Source organism: Sturnus vulgaris, unplaced genomic scaffold (genome assembly GCF_052056855.1).
Source record: "Sturnus vulgaris isolate bStuVul1 unplaced genomic scaffold, bStuVul1.hap1 Scaffold_298, whole genome shotgun sequence".
Lineage (NCBI taxonomy): Eukaryota > Metazoa > Chordata > Aves > Passeriformes > Sturnidae > Sturnus > Sturnus vulgaris.
Genome location: NW_028276372.1, coordinates 355,105 through 366,305, shown reverse-complemented (window position 1 = coordinate 366,305; position 11,201 = coordinate 355,105). Strand labels below are relative to the sequence as shown.

Below are 11,201 nucleotides of genomic sequence, written 5' to 3'. Positions count from 1 at the left end.
TCCCCGAGCTCGGGCTCCAGGTGATCTTTTCAAGCAGGAGAAGGCAGGGGCCGGAGGCGCTCCTGGCCCGTGCCGAGGCAGTCCCTGGGGCCACGAGAGGACATGTCTCCCTGCAGAATTTCAGTTCTTTCCAGAGCCTCAGCAGTGACAGAGGAAAAAGAGGAAGATGAGGAGGAGGAAGAAGGGGGAGAGGGTTTGAGAGGAGGGGAAGCCCAAATCCGTGCTGTGTGCGGAGCTCCGACAGCACGCTGCAGCCCGCAGCTCAGTGTGAGCACGGGGCAGAGGAGGCGATTTCTGGGCATTCAATCACCCTGAGGCGGGCCCGGCACCGCCCCTGCAGCACCGTCCCCAGCACAGCTCGGTACCGCTCCGGGATCACCCGGCCCCGCCCCCGGTGCCGCCTGGGACCACTGGGGACCGCCCCTAAAGCACCGCCCCGGCCCCGCCCGGTCCCGTCCCCGGGACCTCCGTGCCCCGCCTCGCCAAGCCCCGGCTCCGCCCCGAGCCTGCCCGGGCTGCGCCGGCACCATCGCTGGCGGCCCCGCCCCTCTTCCCCGGGCCGAAGCGGGCTGAAGGAGATGTCCGCACGATTGGAAACGCCGCCGAAAATCGCACCCGTGGGATCGGTGTCGGCGTCGTGCGCAGGCATCCCACTAGAGCGAGCGGGCTCCTTGCTGTGCCACCCTCCTTTTGCAGACAGAGTTAGAAGGACGGGGGAGCGACACCCGAGCCGCCATCTTGGGAGAGGCAGGCGCGCAGTACCGCGCTCTGCCCACAGGGTGGCGCTTGGGAGACAGGCAAGGGATGGAATCAAGGAGTGTCCCAATCCTTGAGAAAATCCCCCGGAATGAACGCCCTAAAAAACCCCGACCAGAACTGAGAAACCTTTTCCCGCCATTTTTCATTGATTTTTTTTTCCCCATTTCTCTCAGATTTTTTCCCCAATTTTTCAAGCATTTTTTCCCGCAATTTTCGTGGATTTTTTCCTGATTTTTCCCCATTTCTCACTGATTTTTTCCCCCATTTTCCCCCCATTTCTCACTGGGTTTTTCCCCATTTCTCACTGATTTTCCCCCCATTTTTCATGGATTTTCCCCCCTATTTTTCGTGGATTTTTTCCCCATTTTTCCCCGTCTCTCACAGATTTTTCCCCCCATTTCTCATGGATGTTTCCCCCAATTTTCATGGATATTTCCCGATTTATATATATAAATCATCTATTTTTTAATATTTAATTTATATTCATAATCTAGACATATTTCATATATTCAGTTTAATTGCTATTCTATTTATCATACATACAATATTATTTTATTATTCATTATATACATAGATTTATATTACTAATGTTATTTCTATTTTATCTATATCCATCTATATTTGGAGGTTCATAGTTTTTAATATTATTTCTTTAAAAGCTCTGCCTCTAACCAAATAGAAACAAAAAACTCGATTATTTTAAATTATATTTGAATATATTTTTCTATTTAGTTTTCATATTTATATCTGTAGATTTATATGTCTATATTGTGTATTCTATATTTATATACTATTTAATGTATTTTTTACTAGTATATTAATATACTATATGCTATTTACATTCTATTATAAATACTATTTAATATAACATATTAAAATCGATAAATTATTTATATTACATACTACATACATGTGTGATAAATGTGATTCGTGCTAATTAAGTTGTAACTATATTTACAAAATTGTATTTAGATCAATAGAAGACAATTGTTACAGAGTGAGAAGGGGGAGATGGGTGAGACAGGATAAAAGACATCTTACAGAGGTTGGGAGTCAAAGAAGGAGGTTAGAAGAAAGTCAGATAAGAATAGTCAAAGGACGAAGGTCTGATAAGCGGCATCTAGAAATACAGCTTCAACCTTGAAGCTGTCAAAAATGGAATGATCCCAAGCATGGGACTTAATTAAAGTCATGTTATGGAAAACATCTGCTCAGTCACACAGGGCGCCTGCGCTACCTGCAGGTCACACCTCGGTCACTGATGATGATGATGGGCCTTCACCGGAAATAAGACCCTTAAAAAGATAAGAGACCCCCTAACCCATTAGTAGAGCATGCGCCGTGCAGTATAGTTACGTAGATCTCAGGAATAGAAACTAGGAGGAGCTTTCTAGAAACTTTTGTAGCCTATAGTATATAAGTGGGATTGTTAGCCCGAATGCTTTGATACGTGAGGAATGGGAGCCACTCCCCGTATCCCCGGTCGGAGGGGGGCCCCTCCCCGGTCGGTTTTGCTTATGCTTTATATGAACCTCAATTATACTAAATTACTTACTGCCAAAATTTGTATATTCTTAAATATATACACTTTGATTGTTTCATCTCCAATACTTTAATTGTCATCTCCAATACTTTGATTGTATTCATTTTGTTACTATTAAAAACTTACTATTAAATTTAATCTTGTTGCTTGATAAATTGGGAAAAATAGAACATCATTCATAACACATGTATTTTATATTTATATTTATTTCTATATATTTATACTTACATATATATATATGCATATATAGTTATAATAATTTTATGTCAGTATCTATTTTTGCATATTTGTATATTTTTGCCTATATTATTTATATTATTTATTAAAAACCCTCCTCTAACCAAATAAAAAACAATAAAACATTCCTTTTAAAGTCTAAATATTTATATATTTCTATTTTCATAACAGAATATAATGTAATGTAATATATTTATATATTGGTTTCTTATATTTGCTTCTATATTTTTATTCTTTATCTTTTCTATTTACAGTATCTATAAAAAAACCCTACCTCTATCCAAACACAAACCAATAAAACATTCCTTTTAGACTATATTTAGCTGTTTTTTAAGGTTCTGTTTTTCATGCATTCTACACCCACCCCTCCCTCTCAATGTTCTGGCACCCACCATGACCCCCCCCCCATGCCCGACTCACCTGCTCCTCCAGCGCAGCCCGGCTCCCTCTCCCAGGGACCTTGGGGTGCCCCAAACCACGTCGGAGCCCCCCTCAGCCTTTTTTCCTCACCCCAAAGAAGGCACAGAACGACTCCAACTGCCCTGGACAGCAGCAGGGCACTTGACTGCAACCCCTCCCATGTGTCCATCCCACAGAAAGTGACTCTGCTGACACCAGAAAAGGGAGGGCAACCCCCACAAGGGTTGAAGTTCCTCCCCAGCCCTGCAGACACAGGGGACAAGGGGCAGAAAGGAGGAGGGGCAGCAGAGAAGACAAGGGAAGAAAATTAACATCAAGGTGCACGATGAAATGGAACCCCCACCAAAAAAAAAAAAAAAGAAGAAGAAAAATGAAAACGAAAAATAACCAAAAAACGAAAAGAAACCCCTGGCATGCTGGATGGGCAGCACAAGAGGGAGGGATTAAAAATGAACAGGGACAGTGTCCTGGTTTTGGGCAAATTTGGGGGAAAACCTCCAGAAGGAGCCCCCAGACAGCAAACCCCACGACTCCTCCCTCCCACCCCACCGGGTTCGGGAAGAATTTCCTCGGAGAAGAGTGGGAGAAAAAAACCTCTTTATTTAACAAGCAAGACACTCCCCAGCACAGGGAAAAAAGACAACACCAGCTGACAAAAAACTCTTTCACCGTTCTGAAGGGATGACGAGTTCAGTCTCTCTGGCGAGTGGTCGCCCAGTTATCAGTCTCTGGCGCTTGGGAATGGCTGCTGCAGGTGACAGAGTGTAGACTCCCGGTGTTTCTTGGGGTTTCCCAGGTCCCCGTCCGGAACAGGTTCAGATGGTATCCAGGAGAGGGAGGGGACGGGGTGGAAGAGAAAACAGTCCAGGGAAAAAGTTGGACTGCCTAGCTGAACTAACTAATAAGAAAAAAGCAAGGGCAAAGCGAAGGAAAGAAAAAGAGGCAGAAGCGAGCAAGCAGGCAAGCAAGCAAGCAAGCAAGCAAGCAGGCAAGCAAGCAAACCGAGCTAAAACCTCTCCTAAACATAGACCATGGGGGAGGTGAGCCGGCTGATAACAAGACAAAACAAAGCTTCACTCTCAGAGTCAGTCCTGGAAGCACAGGACATAATACCAAACATAATCAGGACACATGATTGGAGATAGAAACACCATAACATCACCCTAGGACAGACAGTGACCGGGACACAAGGATCCCACGGGAAACAACGGCACAGGGAGCACCACAGAGGCACAGAGAAGGACGGAGAAAAGACAGAGAGTGCCAAACACACAGCAAGGACTGAGGGGTACCATGACAAAGAGGGAACCCAGGAGCCAGAGAGGAAGCGAGCACAGCCCGTGCGGGGCGGGCAAAGACGGGCAAGGAGCAGCACAGGCACGGAGACAGAGAGGCACGGCCAGCAGGACAGAGGCTCACCAGGAGAGGGGCACAGGAAGGGAGGAGCACCGGGCAGCGCTCCTTTAGGACAAGAATATTCACACACACAAGCAATTCCCTCATTTGCACCTCATTCTTATTTCACACACCCCCCCCCCCCCCCCCAAATAAAAAATTCAGCTCATAGCACAGGCAGCTCTGGCTTTTCCCTGCACAGTATTTCTACCAGGGACCTGGGCACAGCACGCGGTCGCGAGTCACCTGAATCAATCCTGATTTACATTTCAAAGCTTCTCCTTCTGGCACTGCACCTTCTCAGACCCGGGCTGCCATGTTCCACTCCCCTCATGGCCAAATTCAAGAACAACTGTTGCCATTCTGCAGAGAATTCCCAATATGACTCACATGTTATCAGTGGGCAGAAAACTCTTTGGGCTTCAGTTCCACCTCTCACCTGTTCCACGTGGAGGGAGGACAGGCATTTGTCACACATCACAGCAGCAGTGATGGATCAAGGCTTTTTTTTTTTTTTTTTTTGATTGAATAAAAGGGTAAGAAAAAACAAACCAGGTCTCATACAAATGTCTTGAAACACCATTAAAGCTTTTTAAACCCAAGGAGACCATCGTGATTCCTGACTTCAGTCTTCTATTCATACTGGTTTTGGCATCATGAAATCAATCAGAGTCTTTAAAGAAATACTAAACCATCATGACTAAACCCCGGGCTCCTGGTCATTTGCACTTACAGCCCCTTGTAGGAAGCTCTCCAGCCTTTTTTTCCCATCCTACGTTGGACAGAGGATGGCTGTGAACCGCACGCCTCCGCACAAACAGTCCTGCCGGTTCCTCAAAAAGTTTAAAATGCCTGTGATAAAAATGATAGAAAGTAATACTGCCTCTCAGACTGTTCAAGAAATGGGAAGTTGGACTTTCAATGTCCCACTGAGAGATGCCAAATAAAAGCTTCCCCATGAGCTCGCACAGAGTAGTAACATTTCTTGGACGAAACTAAACTAAGATTTTTTTTTGACCAAACAAGATAGGTCTGTATGAGAACAGCTCAGGAGGCTTTCAGGGCTCGCAGTGATGCTGGCAGAGCACAGAACGTTAAAGATGAAGTCTTAACTCCCTGAATTAATGCCCTGTGGTAGCCAAAACTTTTTGCAAAGACACATAAGACTTGCTTCTCCTTGTTTCCGAGTTCCCAAGCCATCCTGTAATTCGTCACCTGCACTAGTGCAGACCAATCTGCCGTGGGCAAGGAACAGATCCGGCTCCTGAGCTCCAAGCCACGTGTCCCCGATGGAAACCCAAGTCAGGAATACAAAAACACCTGTGGAAGAAAGACGAGAGAAAAATCAGAAGACACAGATATTCTTCTATTTCCACACAGAAATACCGAGCCAAGCTGTTTACCTCTGGGACTCTGTTTTCAAACAGCTCCCCAACTCTGTTCCTAGATGGAAAACGTGGAGTGGCTTTGCCCATGCAAAGCCAATGAGCCTCCTCACAAGAAGGAACAAACCAGTTTCCTGCTAAATCAGACACCTGGAAATCTCACCTGTCACATGCTGTCATGGACCAGCAAGAGGGATCAGCATCCAGGCCCACGTGGACTTGTTCATTCCTGGCTTCTAATGCAGCAGGGACAACAGCACTGAAGGGAAATGATCACGTCTTCATTTAAAGAGAACCCAACTTCTTCATCAAAGCCATCACTGTCCTCGATCAGGACATCCACCATATCCAGGACATCTAATAAGTGAAGAAAAACATCAAAGCAAGAATCCAGACTAACAGGAAAAACAACAGACGTAGAATGCAACACTCCAGAAATACAAGGCATCTTTTTAATTCTTTTTAATAAAAAAAAAAATTTAAAAAAAGTATGAAAGCCACATTTGTCACACAATACAACGTTAAGTGCAACCCCTAAATTACAGCTGAACCTTCACTCTGCCTTTCAATGCTGCTGTCCAGCACGGAGCAGCTGTGGCTGCTCCTGGATCCCTGGATGTGTCCAAAGCCAGGCTGGACACTGGGGCTTGGAGCAGCCCGGGCTACTGAAAGGTGTCCCTGTTCATGGCAGGGCTGGAACTGGATGAGATTTAAGGAGCCTTGCCGGCCAAACCACTCTGGGATTCCATGACTCTGTCAACAGTCCCAGGCAGAAGGGCTAGATTTCCATTTGAGTTCAAAAACGCTGCTGCAAGAGCATGAAGAGAGATTTCAAATACCGTTCAAGTGGCACAACCACGGCAGAAATTACTTTCAGAGGTAAAGCGGCAACTTGGCAATTCCACTTCGACTTCTGATACCAAGAACACGTGGAGAGCTGAATCCTGGAGGGCCCTTACTTAACAGGATTGCCAGAGTTATCCATCCCCAGTTTGCTGATTAGGGCTAGAAAGTGTATCCCCAAGTCATGGAGTTGGGATGTTGACAGGTTACCACATACCATCAATGTGAGAGACGGGGATGCTGATGTTATCAGAGTCCTGTTTAAACAGAGCCACCTGGAGCGTGCTGGCTGCCTGAACCAGGTCTGCTGCCTTGTCAGTGTAGGGACAGGGGTTGGCCACCAGCTTCAGCAGGATCTGTCAGCAAAGGTGGGGAGAAAGGTAAGTGCACCTGCTGGCTGGCAAGTGCAGGGGAACCACACGGTACTGAGAACGACCACGTGCTGAAAGCTGGGCAGCTTTTATGAGGACAACTTCCATAGCACTTCTGCAGGATTCTGTCTACAGTTCCTGCTCTACAGGCCACACTGATGGAAAAACAAAAACCCACCACAACTTGGCACCTAGATTGCGACCACACACCGAGTACCTGGGCAGACCACAGTGGAGGCAAAGCACTGGGCATTCAACATCCTGAAGAGTAAACAGCAAGTGTCACCTTTCCTTGTAAAGGACCACCATCTACTGAGCTCTGATAATGTCGGCACCTAAAGAGGAGATCAAAGCTACCCACACCTACACCACTCTACCCTTACACCAACAATGCTGTAATAACAGCTGATCTTTTTGGATTTCATTTTCCTACAAATCATTTGGCTGCCCTCCCACTGAACACAAGAAGGATGCCACCTCCGTATAAAGAATCCCAAACAAGGCTTTTCTCAGAATTCATTCGCTGGTCTTTGACAGGTTTCTCAACAATAGCAACAAGACCTCCAGTTTCCACTAACACTATTCTTTGCATTTTTTTATCCAGCTGATTTGAACACCGTTACCTTTTCCAAAAACTGAATCACTGCTTCCTTTTGGTCTTCTTTTGTATTATCCAAGTGCTCCAGCCGAATTGAAAGCTCCTTCCACGTGTACTCAAACGCTCCACTGTCACGTAAAACCTGTCCAGGAAACAAAGGAGAAGGTGTGTAAATAAACCTCAAAACACCTAAAATACAACACCCCGAGGGATGCAGATCTTTTTCTATAGTTACCTTCATGCTTCCTTCTTTTAGGAACGAAAAGAAGAGCAGGTTGATGAGGAGTCGTATCTGCCGCTCTCCTCACCCTCAGTTCAAGAGGCTCACTAGGGGGACTTCAGCTGCATAGTGGACAATAAAAATCCTACTTCTGTAATTTTTGGAAAGCAGGTTATACTGCTTTCAGAGGGCCGTACAGCTTTCTATCATCACAGGCAGTTAAAAAAAAAAAAAAAAAAGCACCTTCAAAATAGCCTGTAGGGGAGTTTTAGAAAACTACCGATGAAACAAAGGAAAATCATTGCTAAATTAAACCTGAATCAGGCTACTTGTACATAAGCAATCAGGCAGATGGATGAACAGTCACATAAATGAGCAGTGGGTTGTGACCACAGTAAGGTCCAGAGAGAAGTGCAAGTTGCTGGGGGTGGTGAGGAAGACCAACAAGTCCCACACCCTAGAGACAGGCTTTGACGTGCCTAGAAACTTCCCCCCGCTTTCCTGCTCTCCAAATTCAGGCCCTGACTGCGAGCACCCAAACTCGGTGACCCCGAGCTCCAGCTCTACAAGCAAGAAAGGAGGAGGGAGAAGAGGAAGGAATCCGAGTGACACCAGGGTTCAACTCCCTCCCCCTAAGGCCCAGCAAGAGAGGAAACCTTGCCCAGCTTGCCAACCCTGGCACCTACGTTGGACGACTGCAATTACACAGGATGAATCTGTGCCTTTGCTCCTCTCCACACATCAAATACAAGGAAGCCATCACAACTCATTTGTTCTACAGTTACTCCGTGTACAACACCAGCAGATCTAAAAACAACTGCTGCTCACATCAATCTGACAGGGTAATTCTTTTAAAGCAAGAAAACATGAAGGAAAAAGGATTCATTATAATATAAGCGACTATTTTTGGCAGGGTCTGGAAACAGAAATGCACCTGCAGCTCTCACAAAACCAGGCAGGAACAGAATGTGAAATCCAAAAACGAGCCTTCAGTTACATGGCACTGTGCAGAAAAGTAAGTCCTTACCATCTATTCTTAGCAGCCTTTCTGCTGACGGAACTGCCCTAACTTCCCTGTTCCTGCTTTCCCTTCAGAGAAAATGCAAAGGACTGAAGTGGAAAGTGGACACAGGAACAAGTCAAGCAGCCCATGTTCCCACCTGGCAAAAGAATCCAAAACCATCAGAAAAACGGCACATTTTGAGCAGCTTTCGGTTGAGACATTCATTGCTGGGAGACCAAGTGAACCTGCCTTTAATCCCTTGCAAGGATCAAGGGCCACTAAACCCTAATTCAGTCACTGTAACTGGATTTTTTCTTGGCAGGACAGTCTGCTTGCATTTATTCCTTATTCCTAGGGGTAAATCTCTACCCCTACTTAGGTAACTAAAGGATGTCCTCTTTGAATAAGGTGCTAAAAACAGCAGCCTCTGGTGTCTGGTGGACTTCGAGCTGGCCAGCTTTTTCTCAAAAGTCAAATAATTAATTTAAATATGCAGAGGGGGATGCTAATTTTCAAGACAAAAAGTCCTCCTTGCATCAAAGCTGGTATCAGACAATAACAGAGAGGACTACTCTGCAGGGCCAGAGGAAACCGGAGAAGACTTATGAAAGGCTAGAGTGCTGAAGTACAGATTAAAGAAACGCTGATAAAAAGTAAAAATCCAAAGCAATATCTTCTTGATCAATGTCAAGACCTTTGCAGGCACCAACTGCACTGATTTATTACAGTATCAGAATTCATTCAGCCTCGGGGGGGTGCGTAAACACGACAGACATTTTCTTTGCTCTTTCATCAACTGCTGCAGTGAAGTCCGTTCACAGCATTGATTTCTGTCAAATATTTCGTTACTAGCCGGTTATCTGACAGCAAATTTCAACAAGAGTCACAGGAAAGGAGACTGGTGACCACACAATCCTGCAGCAAAGGTAACTGCTTCAAGAAAAAATCGTACAATCCTGAAATTTCAGGCCAGTGGGATAGAGTGAATATCCTGATATTTCAATTCCAAAGCTTACCTTAATGGTCTCGGGCTCCGGGGCTTGGAGGGGGGGTCGGTTCGGAAGGGCCGCCTCCGGAGGAGGGTATCCCGGGGGGAGTCAGGGGCCCGGGGAGGGGGGCGAGGCGGAGGGAGAGGAAAAAGAGGAAGATGAGGAGGAGGAAGAAGGGGGAGAGGGTTTGAGAGGAGGGGAAGCCCAAATCCGTGCTGTGTGCGGAGCTCCGACAGCACGCTGCAGCCCGCAGCTCAGTGTGAGCACGGGGCAGAGGAGGCGATTTCTGGGCATTCAATCACCCTGAGGCGGGCCCGGCACCGCCCCTGCAGCACCGTCCCCAGCACAGCTCGGTACCGCTCCGGGATCACCCGGCCCCGCCCCCGGTGCCGCCTGGGACCACTGGGGACCGCCCCTAAAGCACCGCCCCGGCCCCGCCCGGTCCCGTCCCCGGGACCTCCGTGCCCCGCCTCGCCAAGCCCCGGCTCCGCCCCGAGCCTGCCCGGGCTGCGCCGGCACCATCGCTGGCGGCCCCGCCCCTCTTCCCCGGGCCGAAGCGGGCTGAAGGAGATGTCCGCACGATTGGAAACGCCGCCGAAAATCGCACCCGTGGGATCGGTGTCGGCGTCGTGCGCAGGCATCCCACTAGAGCGAGCGGGCTCCTTGCTGTGCCACCCTCCTTTTGCAGACAGAGTTAGAAGGTCAGGGAGCGACACCCGAGCCGCCATCTTGGGAGAGGCAGGCGCGCAGTACCGCGCTCTGCCCACAGGGTGGCGCTTGGGAGACAGGCAAGGGATGGAATCAAGGAGTGTCCCAATCCTTGAGGAAATCCCCCTGAATGAACGCCCCAAAAAACCCCGACCAGAACTGACAAACCTCCTGCCTCTGTATGAGTGCAAAGGGTGTGCAAGGAGTGTGCAAATAGTGTGCATTAGCAATCGATCGGCAGGCATTGGCAATCGACCGCCGATCTAATCGATCGCCGATCTAATCGATCGGCAGGCATTGGCAATCGATCTCCGAGCTAATCGATCGGCAGGAATTACCACTCGAACGCCGATATAATCGATCGGCAGGCGCGATCAATCGATCGCCGATCTAATCGATCGGCAGGCATTAGCAATCAAGCGCCGATATAATCGATCGGCAGGCGCGATCAATCGATCGCCGATCTAATCGATCGGCAGGCATTAGCAATCGAACGCCGATATAATCGATCGGCAGGCGCGATCAATTGATCGCCGATCTAATCCATAGGCACGCATTAGCTATCGATCGCCGATCTGATTTTTCCCGCCATTTTTCATGGATTTTTTTCCCCCATTTCTTACTGATTTTTCCCCAATTTTTCAATCATTTTTTCCCGCAATTTTCGTGGATTTTTTCCCATATTTTCCCCATTTCTCACTGATTTTTTCCCCCCATTTCTCAATGATTT

At 47.3% G+C, this 11,201-nt stretch overlaps 1 protein-coding gene across 1 annotated transcript; it reads right to left on the bottom strand.

The window, feature by feature from the left end:
* Positions 1 to 5,905: 5,905 nt before the first annotated feature.
* On the bottom strand, positions 5,906 to 9,244 carry LOC148217782 (nucleolar pre-ribosomal-associated protein 1-like). The gene is made up of 3 exons (XM_088158490.1): positions 7,787 to 9,244; positions 7,577 to 7,693; positions 5,906 to 6,938 (listed from the first exon to the last, which is right to left on the bottom strand). The coding sequence occupies exons 1-3, from the start codon at positions 7,790 to 7,792 to the stop codon at positions 6,789 to 6,791; spliced, it is 273 nt and encodes a 90-aa protein (XP_088014616.1). The 5' UTR covers positions 7,793 to 9,244; the 3' UTR covers positions 5,906 to 6,788.
* Positions 9,245 to 11,201: the final 1,957 nt, after the last annotated feature.